The 18,111-nt window shown below is 38.6% G+C and overlaps 1 protein-coding gene across 2 annotated transcripts in view; it reads right to left on the reverse strand.

Annotated features, from left to right (window-relative positions):
* Window positions 1-201: 201 nt before the first annotated feature.
* nsg2 (neuronal vesicle trafficking associated 2) overlaps window positions 202-18,111 on the reverse strand; it is a 29,589-nt gene continuing 11,679 nt past the window's right edge. For both annotated transcript variants that reach the window (XM_061703339.1, XM_061703338.1), the window contains exons 3-5: window positions 17,929-18,039; window positions 3,873-3,983; window positions 202-2,748 (exon numbers count right to left, since the gene is read on the reverse strand). In XM_061703339.1, coding sequence (XP_061559323.1) covers window positions 2,542-2,748; window positions 3,873-3,983; window positions 17,929-18,039 — 429 coding nt within the window. In that variant the 3' untranslated portion in view covers window positions 202-2,541. The remainder of the gene's footprint in view (window positions 2,749-3,872; window positions 3,984-17,928; window positions 18,040-18,111) is intronic.

Here is an 18,111-nt window from a genome sequence, read left to right on the forward strand (position 1 = left end):
TTGACAGTAAACTTTAACTAGGAGCGGGATTAAACAAAAACTCATAAGTGGGGACGCTCTTATTTCAAGTCATCATTGTCACTAATTTGTCACAAAGTTGCGGTCAAAGGTATTGGGACAGCAGTTGTTATTGAAGAGGAGCGACCTCATGCTTTTGCCCTTGTGATGCGACAGATACTGTAAATCACACAGACACGTCCGTCACGGGTCACTGCATCTTTTTATTGGGATTGTTTTGAACCGAGAGAGTAGGAGGAGGGCAGGGATGCACACGGGTTCATTACAGGTATGGGTACAGTACGCTATCGACTAACAACATCACAACAGCCAATAGAAAGCACTCTTGACTACAGATCAGATGCTGCAAAATGAAAAGCTGCAGTCAGAAAATGTGTAGATAAACTCAAGGAAAATTAAGACATTTTGACAATGGATGCTGCCTGTTTGTTTGTTTGTTTGTTTGTTTTGTTGTTGGTTGCATGAATTCCACCGTATGTGTTTCTATCCCAATTTTGGCTGTGCATAAGCACCTCTAAATTGAATCCCAGAACCCCTAAAAATTGATTTTTTTTCTCTGTCCTTTTTAAACAAGCTAAAAAACGTGTATAACCATACAGTACTTGGTTGAAATGTAATATTTTAACAACAGAAATTCAGCACACTCGGCCTCAAAATGGTTTGTTCCACCTCTTAGCACCCCTATACCTCGGATCTTGGAATCATTGAATTGCTCACTGTGTATGTAATATACAGTATTTCAACCAATATTTTCCTTAAATAGTGTCCGTCCACAATTAGTTGTGGACGGACACTATAGTTAGTTGCCGGGTGAGACAAATCGTAATTAGTAATAGTAATAGTCATTATACGGACATTAGATTTAACAACCAGGCCCGTTTGAACGCTGTTGCTAGCCAAAACAGCAGCATGTAAACAGTCTCGCAGATGAATTAAAGCGTGGAGTATTAACACATGTTAGAAACACCTCCCTCAAATACACACCTCCATTTTCCAACATGGAAATTGATTTTGACTGGCAGCTACAGCAATATGTAAAAAAAAAAAGATAGCACTTAAAGCTACTGCAAACATTTGCAATGATTGTAATACAAAAAAAGCAAGCACATTTCTATGTACACTTGGGGGCCCAAATAGTGACCATTTGAGTTGAGAGGATGTTTAGATGCACGAATGAATCATGTTGAGGAGGTTAAAAACTCCTCAATGATGTTTTTTGATTTAATAATAAGTCAAATAACAACACCAGAGATCACACTTTGTCCACATTATTTTTTGGAGGTCAGGGTCGTGGGCGGGGGGGGGGGGTCATGCCTGAGGTTAAACAGCAGAGGCAGTCGAGGACATGGCTCATCAATGTATATACACAGTGGGCCAAAAGTAGCTACACACTTTGTAAATTAACTGACAGCTCTTACAGGTACAGTGAATAATTTGAAAGTGGTATTGAACAGGTACTAAAGGAAGGCAAATAAGTCGCTTGAAACAAAATTAAAAGAGCGTCTGAGGAAATAAAGGAAGATAGGTAGGAGGGAAGGAAAGAAGAAAAGCAGGTCTGAGGTGGTAGGAAGGTAGAAAAGCAGAATATAATAATAATAATAATGATCAAAGGAAGGAAAGATTCACGAATAATATTTAATCGGAAGGAAGGAAGGAAGGAAGAAGGGAAGGAAGGATGTTATTTAGTTAAATATGTCGGGGGGAAAGCAAGTCTGAGGGGAAGGAAGGCAGGAAAAACGATTTAAGCGATGGAGTGGTATAGGAATTGAAGGAAGGAAAGTAGGAGAGAAAGAAGGAAGGAAAGAAAATAGATTTGAGGTGGACGGCGGTAATGAAGAGAAAGAATGAAAAGCAATTTTAAGCGATGTAATGAAGGACGCCAAATAAAGAGCAGGTCTGATAGAAGGAATGAAGGGGGAATGGAGGAAGGAAAGGCAGCAACAAAGGTAGGATGGACAGAAGGAGGTTAGGAAAGAAGAAGAAAAAAGTAGGTTTTAATTGGGAGGAAGGCGGTCATGAAGGAAGCCAGAAAAGACATTTTAAGCAAAGGAAGGAAGTAAGGATGTCAGACTAAAAAGCAACTAGGAAGGAAGGAAGCAAGGCAAAGATGCCAGTAAAAAAAAACTATTAATGTAAAAAAAATCAATAGAAAAAAAGTGTGTACATGTAGCTACTTTTAGCCCACCAATACTGGACATGACTATATATATATGTTTATACAAATAGTATACAGTACAAGAGGAGATGGTAGAGTTGGATGACTGAGCCACATACAAAACATCCACACGCTACTGTAAAAAATAAATCGATCGACAGTCAATAAATAAAAGTAAGTGGGATGGTGTGTGTGTGTGTGTGTAAGAATGAGAAAAATGCTTCTCAGTAAGAGCAAACGGGCAGACAAATTCAAACGTGACTTGTGACTGTGATGTCTGCATGCAGTCTAAAGGCCCTATCGGCACGTAACACACTCAGATGTAGAGATGGCTTATGCACGCGTGTGCGTCTCGGCGTTTGGCCGGCTCAGTGGGCGTCGCCGCCGCCGCCGTGCGGTGGCTTCGCGTCGTGCGGCTGCCCCCCGGCCCCGCCGGGCAGCCAGGGGGAGACGGAGTGCGAGGTGGTCTGCTTGGCCATGCTGTAGTGGCTGATCACCGTGTAGAAGCGTCCCCTGGAGTTGGCGTCCTGCGCGGCGTAGTAGGCCTCCAGCGAGGCCGGGATGCACCGCTTGTGCTGAAACAAACCAAAAAACAAGATGGCCGCTTGGGTTCCAAAAATGACACGCTTGTTTTATGAGAAACACTGAAACCAATGGAAATGCAGTTTTGTTCTAAAGTATATGTTCACGTTTTGGACATCAGTCACTACACTGGACAGGTATTCACGTGTTTCTTCTACATACATACATGAGTCATTATGTTAAAGTTGCGCATCAGTCACTACAGTATACAACACTTCACGTCATTTTCTGCTATATGCATGAGTCATTATGGTAAAACTGTGCATCAGTTACTAAAGAGAAGAGCTCGTCAAGCACTTGTATTTTCATGTGCCTTGATGTGGTACATCAGTCACTACAGTGGAAAACGCTGTGGTCCTCCATACACATTTGGACTGCTCTTTGTTTGAATCACCAGCTACAAATTATTGTTTGGTGAGAAACATTGATGATGCAAAAGTAACTATTGTTGGATTGAAGGAGTAAGTGTCGTCTAATTACTTTCCTGGGAAAAGTAACACCTGACTTCACTCGTTACTCAAAGTGGCAGATTTCTGGAGTAACGTGTTACTTTGCAACTTTCTAACGTGTTACCGGCATCACTGGTGCTTATGATGACATTGACAGCACACTTGAGCGTCGCGTGTATTACTCCGAGTGGGTGCACACTTCTTTTGTTCGATATCCAAGTGCAGACAATGATAGCTGAGCAACGTGCACTCAGAGTCCCCGCAGAGGCTCCAAAATAGATTTTAGATTCCACCTTTCGGAGTCTTTGGCGCTCAAGGTGACACAAAGACAACACAACAGTGCACAACAAATGCGGAGCACGGGAGAACGCTAATATTTGTCCAATTTCTTTTAGCGCTTAATCTAGAACTTCTATCAAGAAGTTATTTAAGGACCACTCTGAATCACGAACACCATGATGAATCTTGTTTTGGAGCAATAAAATGGTGACCACTGCAGACGCCATGTTAGAAAAATAGAAAAACAGCAACAACGTAGTTTGTCCAAGTAGTGCTGCGTACACATTTCAGATGCAGATTTTGGACTGCATCAGAGTGTCAACTATTCTTCTTGTTATTATTATTATTATTATTATTATTATTATTATTATTATTATTATTTCTTGTACCTTATAGAGGAATCCATCTGGGCAGGCGTGGTCATAGGTGAAGGCTTTGTAAACCACCAGGAACACGATGCAGGCGAGGAAGGCCAAGGCCAGGATGATCAGGATGCTCACCTGCAGGGCGCGCAAACACTAATCAGGTCAGTCAGTGTGTATTTACTTTATATATATATATATATAATCAAAATATGTGAAGACAAATAGTGTTTTGATGTATGGGTACAGTATTTCATATTTGTTCGATGTTAAGAACGACAGCAGCGTGCTTTGTTTTCATGGATTAACACCATTGACACTGCGCTTCTGCACGGTCTCACAAGAGAATATTGAAGGTGTCTTAAGGAGCAATGAGGATTTGAACATGCGTGTAATGAACACGCCTTCTCATTAACATGTAAATAGAAAATAGTGTCGAAACAAAGGCTGAACTGAAGCTGACTGACTGATTTGAAAATCCATCATGTAATCCAATTAATTGTCGGCTCCTGCGACCAAGGTGAATTCAATTTTGAGTTTTTGCAAATGAGTGAAAAAAGTGGAATGTTATTAATGAGCTTTGACTATTGTACACTGTAAATGTGTCACCCCCCCCCCAAAATAAAAGTATATTATTCCTTTAAACAAATTATGTTTTTAAATGTTACATTAAATATTGATTAATTGTCTGTAAATGTCTGTTAACTGCTTAGAAATCATGGCAAAATATATAAATGAAATATTTATCATATTGAATAAGTACTAATGTTAAGGTAAATATATTTGATGGTATACAGTGTCCTATTTTTAAATGTATGATCTGAAAATGATATCCCTTAACCACTTTGAATTTATGGCAGAACATGTCAGTTATGCATTTTAAATAAATTTAATTTCAATTTTAAATGTATTTTATATTCCACCAATTCATGTATATTTTTAAATATTTTATTAAATATGGATGAAACTAATATCCGCTTACCACTTTGCGTTCATGACAAAATATATTAAGTCCTTTTAAATACATTCTAAATTAGTCTTTTAATAATACTTTACATATTATATCATATCACATGTATTTTTTTCACATATTTTTAATGTCAACTTAAATATTGATTACTTTTCTGAAACAAATGTCCCTTAACTATGTTAAATTAATGGCAAAATAGCTTAATAATTATTATCATTTTAATGATATTTTACACATTACACCATGTGATGTATCTTTTTAAAACATTGATTAAATCCCTTAACCACTTTAAATCGATGGCAACATATATTAAGTTATTAATTTGAAATATGTAAATTCAATGACAATGTAAATTTAATTCACTAAATTGTCAGATATTGAGTAATATTATTATATATATTTAATCATAATCAGAATCATCTTTATTTGCCAAGTATGTCAAAAACACACGAGAAATTTGTCTCCAGTTAGTTGGTTGGTGCCACCCTCAATATTTTTGAGACATAAAAACATAAAAACACACTTCGGCGAGTCAAAGAGCAATGACAGTTTACTGGTTATGTGGCAATGCTGATATAATTACATTGAAAAATATTACCTAAATAAATACGCAATATACATATAAATACCATGAGTAGTGCGTCACAATCCCTTGTCAACACCGTGATGAATTTATTTCCAAATTTCTAATGGATGTACAGTATAACAATAAAGTATATCCATAATTGTAAGTGGGCATATTAATGCAAATAAATCCATCTCTGTGCATTTTTTTTTTTTTTTTTTGCCACGTGCATTATTCATTTGTCTGGCAGGCTGGACATGCTGTTGTGGAGGAGATTAACATAAAAAAGGATTTGCTTTCAACTTGACACTTTGATTGGATGCCTATGAAATAGCATTTAATTTGAATTATGCAAATGAGGCGTGGAAGGATATCTGTGTTAAAAAAAACATAGCGTCTGCCAACGTCTGACAATTGTGTGTACGCGTGTGTGTGTGTGCGTGCGTGTGTGTGTGTGTGTGTGTGTGTTGTTCCACCCGTGTACACACATCTGTCTGGGAAATAAATAACTAAATAAAAGTTGCCATTCCATTGAATTGTAATTTCCTGCCTCCCACGCTCCCGTTTTTGGACGTTCCGATTGGCCGCTCCACTCCGTCGGCTCCCGCAAACATGTCACAACAATTAGGCAGGCGAGTGTTGCTCGGAGTCCATCAGCGTGATGCCGACTGACACACGCACGCGAAGCGAGCCGCCATTTAACTTCTGCATTTACTCTTGGAACTTTCAACGGGTCTGCAAATTTGGGGAGACTTTGGCTCCGTTAGCACTGACTTTTGACTTTTGGTAAACTTTTCCACAGCTTTTTTCTTCAGCTTTTCTGTGTGTTTTTCTCTCTCCCCAGCTTGGAGCAGGTGCTCCTGCTTCCTGCGCCACAGACAACAACACTGCTACTACATGTGTTGTTTATTGTTTTCCTTTTCATCAGTAATAGGTTCTTCTGCTTCCAGAAGGGCAGCTAACGGCAACACTTGTACTTCTAAATTGTATTCACAGTGGATATTAAAAGTCTACACACCCCTGTTCATATGCTCGGTTTTTGTGAAATAAAAAAATGAAACCAATATAAATCATTCCAAAACTTTTTTCCATTATCGTGACCGATAACCTGTACAACTCAAAAAAACATATTTCCAATATATATATATATATATATATATATATATATATATATATATATATTATAATATATCTTTTTTTTTCAAACCCAAAAACCATTCTTGGCGTTGGTTCCCCCCCAAAAAAAGAAAAAAGAAAAAAAAGAAACAAATTGAAAAAAAGGAGAAAAGAATTGAAAGAAAAATCAGCAAATAAGTGGATCCGCAGGTGCCGAACCGCGAGTATGCGTCAGTCCACTGTACACCAGAGGGATCTGTGATCTGAAGTGCCAGGATCAGGTAGCCATTTTGCATTCACAAAACAGCAGACGGTAAAAGGCCTATAGATGGTGTTATTTCTGAGGTATGTGTGAATTTTTTAAACTGTCAGAACAATTACGTCTTTATCTGTATTATAAATGTATAAACACACGAGTGTAATGTGTATAAAAAGCTCAAGAAGTGGTCTTATGCTTACGTTTTACTTAAGTTTTATCATACACAGGTTAACTTATCTTTAGACTGGTTTGCCATATTAATCATGATAAAATGCTATTTAAAACCTTATTTGTAGAGTTAATACAGGTTTTACAAATTGGAACCTGGAAGAAAATGGATTCACTTTATAATACTTCATATGGGAGAAATAGTTTCGTAATCATTGTTATGAGTTGTTATCCCCTTTCTCCGCGTCCTCCGCCCTGATCGTCTTCATGGCTTTCTTTGCTACGGTGTCATTTGTGTTTCTCAACGTGCCACCATGCAGCATTGTCGCTCCCGACACAGCCATCGTCCTGTTTCTCGGCGTCACTCCTGATAAGGAGAGTCGACAGCGGCAATAAGGAGCGCCGGGTATGTGAGACTTGATGTGCCTGTTGGGCTAGTGGCGATGTGGAGAAATGTGCTGATTTAAAAGTGGATGTTATTACTTGTGAATAATATCACAACAAAACTATTGTCAAACAAGGACAGAAATATATATATATATATATATATATATATATCATTCATTTTTATTTATTTATTTTTACTTAATTTTTTATGTATTTTCAATTTGTATTTATTATTATTTGTGTTAACTTTATTTAGATTAGTTATTTTTATTATTATTTAAAAATGTACATTGTTTGAATTTGTGATATATTACTAGTTTTTACTTTTGTTGTTATTTTGGGGGTATCTTCACTTATATTATTCTTATATTATTCTATTATTCTTCATGTATTATTATTTATGTTTACATTTTTTATATTCATTTTTTATTTGTCAAAGTTTTATTTATTTGGATTTGTGAAGAAATATTTAATTTTTATTCAGTTTTTGTTATTTTTACTTCATTTTCTTTATTTGTAATTAGCATTTATTAATGATTGTTACTTTATTTGCTTCATTTGTATTTATTTTGTGTTATTTTGTTATTTCTTTCATGTATTTACTTTTTGTATCATTTATTTGTAGTTGTAGGTTTAGTCATGTATGAGTATTTTATGTTTATTTCTTTGTATTCTTTATTACTTTATTTGTATTTACTGTAGTTTTCATTGTAACCGAGCTTGAAGAGTGTTTCTAATTGCCTCTCGTGCAACTAAATTGTCCAAAAACATTAGACACAGTTCTCATGATGATACGGTACATTTCTACAACCACAATAACGAACATGTCTCCTTTTTGGGTTGGCTCCCGTTGGATTGTGCAGGTGTACCTAATGATGTGGCCTTTCCTTCCCAAAGTGCGTTCCGTCCCTCGTCTGTGCTCGGCTGTCTGTCAGACTGAAGCCCGCCACCCACACTCTCTCTGCTGGGAACTGACAGATCACATAGGGGACCCAATTCAGATCCCACACACCCACACACCTTCACTTCAGTATAAGATTAGAGGGGGGGGGGGGGTGAGGAAAAGAAATGATACCAATTAAAAACAGCGCGGACACAAGCAACAACTCTACATCTATCCATCCATCCATTCATTTTCTGTACTGCTTATCCTCACTAGGGTCGCGTGCTGGAGTCTATCCCAGCTATCTTCGGGCGAGAGGCGGGGTACACCCTGAACTGGTCACCAGCCAAACGCAGGGTACATACAAACAAACAACCGTTCACCCTCAAATTCACACCTAAGGGCAATTTAGAGTCTTCAGTCAACCTACCACGCATGTGTTTGGGATGTGGGAGGAAACCGGAGCCCCCGGAGAAAACCCACGCAGGCGGGGCTGGATTTGAACCCCGGTCCTCAGAACTGTGAGGCAGATGTGCTAACCAGTCGGGGCCACCGTGGCGCTTGTAAAGTTATAAGAAGAATTAAGAATTTAAATTTGACCAGAACAAGTTGTAATTTGGAGGGAGAATAAATTAATAACGGTTTGATAAAATATAGCTGTTTTCACAACAATAAAGTCATACATTTACAAAATAAAAAAGGTAATTTCATAGGAATAAGGGTTTGATGTTTTTTTTTTTTTTTTGCGAGTCAAAAACAGACAAGGAAAAAGTTGCAATTTGGGGATTTTAAGTCATAATATACTGTTAAGAGAATAAAGTCATAATATCAGAAAAAAAATCATGTTGGGGAAGTAATTTTTCAAGAAACAAGTACAATGTGTTATTAGAATTGTTCTATTATATTGAGAGAAAATGTTCATTTTTACTTATGTTAAAATGTTACTAAAAACATTATAAAGTCATAACATATTAGATAGATAGATAGATAGATAGATAGATAGATAGATAGATAGATAGATAGATAGATAGATAGATAGATAGATAGATAGATAGATAGATAGATAGATAGATAGATAGATAGAATTTAATGAAACTATAGGTACTGTGAAGTGACAAAGTTACGAGAAAAAAAAAAGATGTAAAGTTGGGGGAATAAAGTCATAATATCAAGGGAAATTTTGGATTATTCACAACAATTGAGACAGACTATTATATGGTCATATTGTTAGCCGCTACCAAATCATGACAAACAGCTCTCGGAATGATACAGTACAGTTCTCCACCACTACAAACTACAACCACACATATTGTTAAATTAGTACTCTAGCATTATTAGCTTTGTAAAAGCCAACTTTTTAAGGGTATAGCTCGTGTATTGTGGTACTTAATGAAGTCTCCAGGGAGTTCATATTGAGATTCAAGCTGCAGTCTGATAAAAAAAAAAAACTTTTTTTCCTCCCCAAATTGATCCAGTTTCTACCCAGGAGCAAAAATGCAGCGCCATTACTGTTGTAATGTACAAGTGTTTTATTTTATTTATTTATTATTTTTAAATTGATTTTCCTCCAGCATTTATTTTTTTCGGACTCATCACGAGCATTGTTGTTTTGTCCTCCCAAAAGCAATTTAGCTTTGCTCTTGGACATATGGACAATGTGATGAGCATACTCTATATACGAGGTCTGTTGAGGACGAGCAACGCGGTTGGCATGGCGATGGTAGTGTGGTAACTAAATGGCGCGAGCTGATATAACTACAACGTGAGCCGTGATATGGGTCTTCGTCTCATCTCAAATCAGCTAAGGTGTGCGCATGTCAACCATGCGGAAAGTGTTGTTGGGTGACCTTTATGCTCATGCTGCGTGTGCGTGTGTGTGTGTGTGTGTGTGTGTGTGTGTGTGTGTGTGTGTGTGTGAGGGGATTTCACTGCAGAGGCCATCATTACGTGTAAAGGTCACAGAAAGTGCACCTAAGTCATCAAGTATTTTCAATAACATGATGCACCAGGCTGCTGTTAGGTGCAGAGGTGGCAAAAGTACTCACAAATTGTACTTAAGTACAGATACTGGTGTAAAAAAATAAATAAATAAATACAATAAAATAAATAAATGTTTTTTTAAAGCAGGGGCATATTTAGTCATATGGGGGCTCAAGGCAAGCCCAAAAAAATGCTAAGATTTTGAATATTAATGTCTGTCATTGGTGGCGGTTTCTGGCTCGCGCGATAAGGGCGGCCGCACAAGGCAGTATTTCTGGTATGTGACTTAGTTTTCTTGTTTGTTTTTCTACTGGTGACTTAGTTTTCTTGTTTGTTTTTCTACTGGGTAAAGGTATAAGAATGTATTCAACTCCTTTCCTTTAAGTCAAGGTAAAAAGTACAGACTCTGAAAAAGTAATTTTTTTTTTTTCTTTTTACTGTAAAGTTTATACAATACCTGTTTTGATATGTTGGCGCAACAAAAAAAAATTCCAAAGAAAAAACAATCTGCACACCATAGTTCCCATCACTGATAAAAAAAAAAAAGGTGTTTGTGGTCCTATAACTTTGCTAATTGTTTTAACTGTTTATCAAAAAAAGTGCTAAATTCATCAACAATAACGAGTACTGAAAAAACAGACCTTAACTGTATGTTTGTTTGTTTGTTTGTTTTAGATTAGACAGAGAATTTTTGAATGCAACCCAAATTTTTTAAAGTAACTGGCCTACATTGACAAAGTGAAGAGTAGAATGTACAGGCATCTGTTTTCAAATGTAAAGAGTAAAAGTTAAAAGTCATCAGAAAAAAATAATCAAGTCAAGTACAATAAGTATTCTCACTTCCCACCACTGGTTAGTAGTCATAAGACATTGGTATTCAAAATGTATCCTTTGTGTGCGTTTGGAGGCCATCCCGCCTGTTTGGAGTCGTTAAAGATGCAATGTGACATTAAAGGCTGAAAAGTGGCCCCTTGAGTGGATTCATAATCCAGCAGCTTGTGCTTACTTTGACGCCAGACAGTCGCTAATCGCGCTAATGTATCCCAATTACAAGATTATACTTTACTGCATTATTTCTTTGCAGACCAAGCCTAGACGCAAATCACACATTGTAGAAGGTGTGCGACAGTGACACGCCAAATAGGATTTAATACAACGTAATAAGATTCAAGTAAACCCCGTTAATAAGCACAATGAATAAACTTCATGTCTGATGTAATGTGATGATATAATATTGTTTTATATTTGGTAAAAGAAAAGGCTTTCAAACTGGACACCACATTCTAGTGTAACTGTCTAAAATGTATTGCGTTCATACACGGAAGTATGTGTGCCACACTAAAAGCAAAAAATAAAAGGAGACAGTCATATTATTAAGCGAGCGATGCTGTAATATTGCTGGGGGGACAAAATTGTCATTTTTACAAGATTAAGGTGGTAAAATTAATGGAAAAATAGTTGACGTTTGACAGGAATAAAGTAGCAATATTTCAAGGAAAACACTGTATATTTACGAGAAAAATAAGATAAAAAGTTAAAATATTACCAGAAAAACAATCGCAAATAGACATTTTACGAGAATGAAAGGGTAATAGCCAAAGAAAAAAAGTTCATTTTACAAAAGCACTGCTGTATTGTGTGAAAAGAAAATTCATAATTTTATGAAAAACTGTAAAACTGCAAAACTCTAAAATTTATCGTAATGTTAGAAGAATAAAAAGTCATCATTTTACAATAAATTTGTTGAAATATTTTGGGATGAAGTCATAATTTTACGAGGAAAAAATGTCATAATACTATGAGAATAAAGTCACACTGATACTGGAAAATATAGTGATTTTAAAAGAATTAAAAAAATCAGACAGATGAGAATAAAAATGTAACATTAGAAGGGGAAAAAAAGCAAATTTTACAGAAAATACAGTGGCAGCATGATGGGGAAAAATATATTTTATGAGAAATAGTTTTCATATTTTGAGAGTGAAGTCATAATATTACTGGTAAATATAGTCATTTTTAAATGAAATAAATCATCATGATATTTAGAAAAAGTGGTAGAAGTTATATGAGGAAAAAGACACACTTGATCCATACCACATTTTGGCACCTTGTGGGGTGCCAACTGTGGTGGTATAGCACCAAAAGGGGAGGTCTAGATAAACACCAGTCCGTTGATTGAGTATCGTAATGAAGGGGAAGACGACTACAGGCCAATTATAAGAAACAGCTCTCACACCACTGCAAATAATCAGCAATATACAGTTGCTTGCATGTCAACACACTACATTCATTCTGTTGCATACACCGAAGTAACTTTTTGGATAAATTGTACTTGTCAGAGTAGTTTTAATGCAATCTACTTTTTACTTTTATTTGGGTAATTTTGTTAAGAAACATGACTTTTACTTCATTATACAGGGCTAGTATTGCTTGTGCAATGTATCTGTTTTGGTCTGTTAGAGTGCCTCAAGCGTTGTTCCATTATTCTATTTCGCCAATCAAACAGAGCCAGGCAGTCACACGACCGCACACAAAGTCTCCGCGGCCCCACACAGGAGAACGTTTTTCACAATGACTCATTTTCGTAAAGCCTGGCAGAAACAACGGCGTGTGACTCGCAGTCAGATGAGGCAGAACACCCCTGGCCTCACTTTCAATCTATGTACAGTATGTTTACCTTGCAGACGACAAAAACAAACAGCTATGTCATGGCACTGTCATCTGTGTCCACATTTCAGCCTACAAGAACTCCACTTGGAACTTACGCTGTTTCACGACTTGAAATCTTGGGGCTGAAAATTGCCTTCATTTATGTTATTTTATGAAGCTTGGATTCCTAATTGATTTCGTTAAAGTGATATAATTGGGCAATGTCTGTATTTGCACATTCCTATTTTATACTTTTGTCTATTTGGTGTTCATTCACTGATTTGCAAATTGATCAATCAGCGGTTACTCAATACTTGTGTGGTTTCTTCCACTGAATACTTACTCAGGTAATTGGAGGAACACTTTTTACTTTTACCTGGGTCATGTTATTCTAAAGTAACAGTATTCTTACTTGAGTAGAACTTTTGGCGACCATACCAACCTCTGGCATGTGCCAATGTATTGTAGGCTGCATGGAGATAATTATGCTTGCTGGCTATAGATGAAACTCTTTGTGCTTGGCAAGTGAGCCCAGCATTTTATGTTGTTGTGCAAAGGAAGGTCAGTGTCGCATGGAGGACTTCTTACGCCTTCGCTTACTTTTCAGCTTAAGCGCGTTGAACGGGAACGGCGTTTGAGCGCATACGCGGCGATGTGCCGATGTCGCTGCTTGATGCGGACCACACGCTGCTCAACAAAAGCCATCTGGACTTATTAATCAACTCACATCTTGCTCAGCACACAGCAGCACGGCGGCCATTGGGCCTCTGTTATTTATCTGTCTGGCCGACCCTGATGAGCTGTCCGTCCGTCCCGTCCTTCTGGCAGCTGACGCTCGGGACGTCTTGGCGGTGACAAATGGCTTCGGTCGGTTTCGACAGGCCTTTGGGGAGGCGGCTTGACCTCAAACCGCAATAAACGGTCAGAATGGTATAATAAACTAATAACATTGGAGGAGATCCAGGCTCTCCTGGATCGACCTCAGGTGGATTTCAATCATGGTGGCCTAATGGATCGCACGTCTGCCTTACATTTCTGAGGTCGCCGTTCGAATCTCAGCTCAGGGCCTTACAGTATAGAGTTTGCCTGTCCTCCTCGTGCTTGGGTGAGTTTTCTCCAGGTTCCTCCCACATTCTAATTGTTCGTTTGCTTGCTTGATTAGTCGACTTCAAGCGTTGAATGTTGATGCAGAGGCAATTTGTCAACGACTCGACGAATTGGTTCAACTCCTACCCACTACACCTCTATGTCACAAATTTCATTGCATGATTTTAACATCTGTGAAAAAGGCCAAGTGCCATGGGGAGAATATAATGACCTAATCATTGTCAATAAAACTTGACTACCATAAAAACAAAACAGGTTGATAATATCAAAAGCCATTCGACTGGAAGTTGCGCACTGGTGTTGTGTTTTTGTGCTCTGCCAAGTCTCCAGTATCTGGCCATCACATCTGGCCGCTTCACTTTATCAGCAGCCAGTTTTTGAACAATATGATGCGTGTGTGTGATTACGTGCCAGTAGGAGCTGGCTACTGAATGCTGGCTCGGCATGACACGACAGACTGGACGAGAAAGGATGAAAAGAGAAAGGGGATGAGGGTAAAAATGGTGAAGGAAGAGAGTGTACTGGTAAGACATCTCCGGATAAAGCCTTTAAACGGCTGCGTGCATTGCATTGCTAATAGATGCGTTCAAGTCAGCTCTCGTTAGGATGACTTTCTGCTGAACTTTAAAATATGAGATATTTACCCCCCGTAGGTGTGTAATCTGCTTCTCACCTCATCTTAGCTCCTTTCGCAAGAATCTGAATGAACAACCCAAATTAGACGAGTCGCTTCCTTGCACGGACTCCCCAGTTCAAGACTGACTTCTCCTTTCAACACCTTTTTTACTGGTCAAACTGAGGTCTAACTAAGATGAAGTACTATGCAATTTACCGCAATCTAAGGACATTGAAGACAGGATGTAGGAGGTACACTTTTAGTATATTAAGCACATTTAAACATGTTTTTTTATGCATTTGATCTTCAATAAATTGCTTTAAAGGTCCCCTTCTATCGATTTATTTTATTTTTATAATCGTTGACATCCGTTTATCGGGTTTGCGAGATAATTTGGGTAGGAAATGCACAAAATAGGCAGAGGATAAATAATATATGCCTGTAAGTATTGTTATTTTATCTGTCTATATGTCTACATTAAGGGGCATAACACCGCAATACTATCTAAAAAACAGTATCTAAAAAATGTTGCTGGATTTTAATAGTTGCATTTGGCTTTTAACAAACTGATACATAAAACCCTGTTTTAATGAGAATTTAGTTGGACCTCGTCCAAAAATGAATGCAGTAGTTAGTAGAAAACAGACATGCTTTTGAACATTTGAACATTGTTGAATGTTATGAAAATAATAAGCTATATTTTACATATTGACAATCTAAATTTTCCCAGTTTCAACATAACATAGTGCTTAACGTTTTTGTATAATTTCCTACCATTTTCATCCAACAGTGTTTTTTATTTTTTTATTTTTTAAAGAATATTCCTAGAAAAAAAAGTTGGTCAAACTAGCAAGTACTTTGCGATGCTAAGAAACATAACAGAAATGTATTGTCATGTCCATCTAAATGAGATTCCTCAGGATTCAGTCACTGATTTTTCTAACAAACAAGGAAGACAAAGTTGCGCTTGGAACACGATGTTGTTCATCTTGTCTAGTGGGGCTAATCGGAAAGACACGGGGGGGTCGGGGTGAGTTAAAAGCAGGCGACAGGGGTGGCGTTGGGGGGACTTGAGAGGTAATGACACTCGAACCCTACTGACTGGCTTCCCTTGAGGCAACATTACAAAAGTATTCCCTGTTCTTCACTGTGTTTCTATGATAATGATGCATCACGGGAAATGCTGATTGAACATTCCTCCTATTTGTCTTATTTGGGACACCGTCATGGCGGCGTGGCTATTCCTGCAGTGCACGGAGGCTTGCTTAACACTATGGAGATCAAGAGTGAGGAAAGAGACAAACGGAGGCGGGAAAAGAAGAGAGGCGCGGGAAAAGAGGACGGAAGGTGGCAACGAGCGGGAGACGGGCGAGCGAGGGCGGATTAGAGAGCTCTGAGCTTCTCCATCCATCAACACAAAATGGAAAGCTTTGAGGAGAGAAGAGATGTGCAAGCATCCCCGTGTGTGTGTGTGTGTGTGTGCGTGTGTGCGTCTGTGTGTGCGTGCGTGTGTGTGTGTGTGTGTGTGTGTGTGTGTGCGTGAATCAGCTCGTCAGTGAAAGCCAAGCCGGCGGTTCGCTTGAGCCCCCAAAAAGCAAGCGACATCACACAGAATCAGAGCAACCGAGCTGCATTTGCGCCTAACAAAAGCTGAAAGCAGCGCGCGCCCTCGTAAGCCGACTGCAACATTTCTGGAAAAGTCTGATAACCGCCGCGAGCTACGTTTAAACACGGATGGCAATATTCCAACAGTATCCCCATTGACGCATACGCCGCAATCACCAGCGAGGTCAAATAGGGGGTAAACGATAACCTTGACATAAGAGCAAGGGAATGTTCCCATTTCATTTCGTAGCGTTTCTCTTGGTTGCACCGCTTCCAGTATGTGTATTTGGATGTTAGGTTTTATTTTTTTTTTTTTTTGGTCCAATCATATTTCACCCTCTTTGTGTTGCCCTGTTAATCTAATCTGTCCAATGCCATCATAACCAGAAGTCCTGTCCTATGTAACTTAAACCACATTCACAATAGATTTCTTAAACCAATCAGATTTGAAATTTTCGTCCCAAGGGCAGCAAGCTCGCCCTAGATGACATCAGCATTTTTACATCCTCTAATTGGCTGGTCAGAGCAAAACTTGTTACCGCAAGTTCGACCAACGTTTGCACACATTAAAACATTTCATAATTACCTTATCTAGTGAAATATGATATATCTTATTTAAATATTTTATGTTTGTGTCTAGTTATTAGATCAATATTAATTCTGAAATGCTCTAGATGATGATGACGTTAAATTTCTTTTTTTGTATAGTTCTTGAAGGTTTCGTCACAATGTTTGATTGTCTTTTGTTTTGTATGTCAGTTTTACAGTAAACCTCAACTGGGACTGACAAATAAACAGCTTGAAGCAAGCACACGATGCCTCTTATTTGGAGAACCCTGTGAGCGAGTCTTCTTTGTGTTTCCTCAAAGTGATGTCATATGATAGTCTGTCATTTCTTGACAGTGAGAGAGTGAGCACAGGCGCTAAGGAATACTGTAAAAAGTCTGTTTTAATATGTTGAAAGCGTGTGGGAGTGGTGAAACTACTGTCTATAAAAACATGCACGCAGGGCACATACAAACAAACAACCATTCGCACTCACATTCACACCTACGGGCAATTTAGAGTTGTCAATTAACCTACCATGCATGTTTCTGGGATGTGGGAGGAAACCGGAGTGCCCGGAGAAAACCCACGCAGGCACGGGGAGAACATGCAAACTCCACACAGGCGGGGCCGGGGATTGAACCCCGGTCCTCAGAACTGTGAGGCAGATGCTCTAACCGGTCGCCCACCGTGCCGCCTCCTCCATTTATTAATCCCGTTATTTTTTTTGTGCCATAAAATCTTAGAACTTAATGATATAAAATGAAAGTAAATGTAATCAAAGAGACTTTTATTTGAGTTTTAAATCCAATCTCCGTGTTGCTATGTACACACCTTGGCTTGCCTCCTCCCACCGGCTCTCGTGGCGGGTTGCCATGGCGACAGCTTTTCTTTGCTGCCATGACAACGTGAGTTCTCTTTGGTCTCCCCTAACAACAACGCAAGAGAATGGAGCAGAAAGCCAGGCGGGCCGTGTCGTCGCTTTGAAGAGCCCAATTGTGTGATTCGCTCACTGTGCAGCACTCATCTTTCCTCGGCTGGGCCACAAAGGTGTGCGTGAGCGTGTGCGATGATGCATTTCTGCTATCACATTTCCATTAGATGATAATCCCGGCTGACGTCATAGTGTATTGTATGTTTTCTGGAACTAATGCGGCAAATCAATCCTTGTAATTACTGTAACGCCACCATCATGATTATTATGAATAACAATCATTCCACACTCCTCTTACCTTAAGTCTCTCAGACACGCCGTCGGTGAAGCTGATGGTGAACTCCTCCACTTTGGGAACCTTCAGCCTCTTCTTCTCCGCCTGGTACTCGGTGCGAGTTTTCACCACAACCTAAAGCGAAAGTCACACTTGTTATTTATAGGAGGGTGTGTGGAATTTATGTGATAGGCAGGTGTGGGAAAT

The sequence above is a fragment of the Phycodurus eques genome, chromosome 17 (assembly GCF_024500275.1).
Source record: "Phycodurus eques isolate BA_2022a chromosome 17, UOR_Pequ_1.1, whole genome shotgun sequence".
NCBI classification, from domain to species: Eukaryota; Metazoa; Chordata; class Actinopteri; order Syngnathiformes; family Syngnathidae; genus Phycodurus; species Phycodurus eques.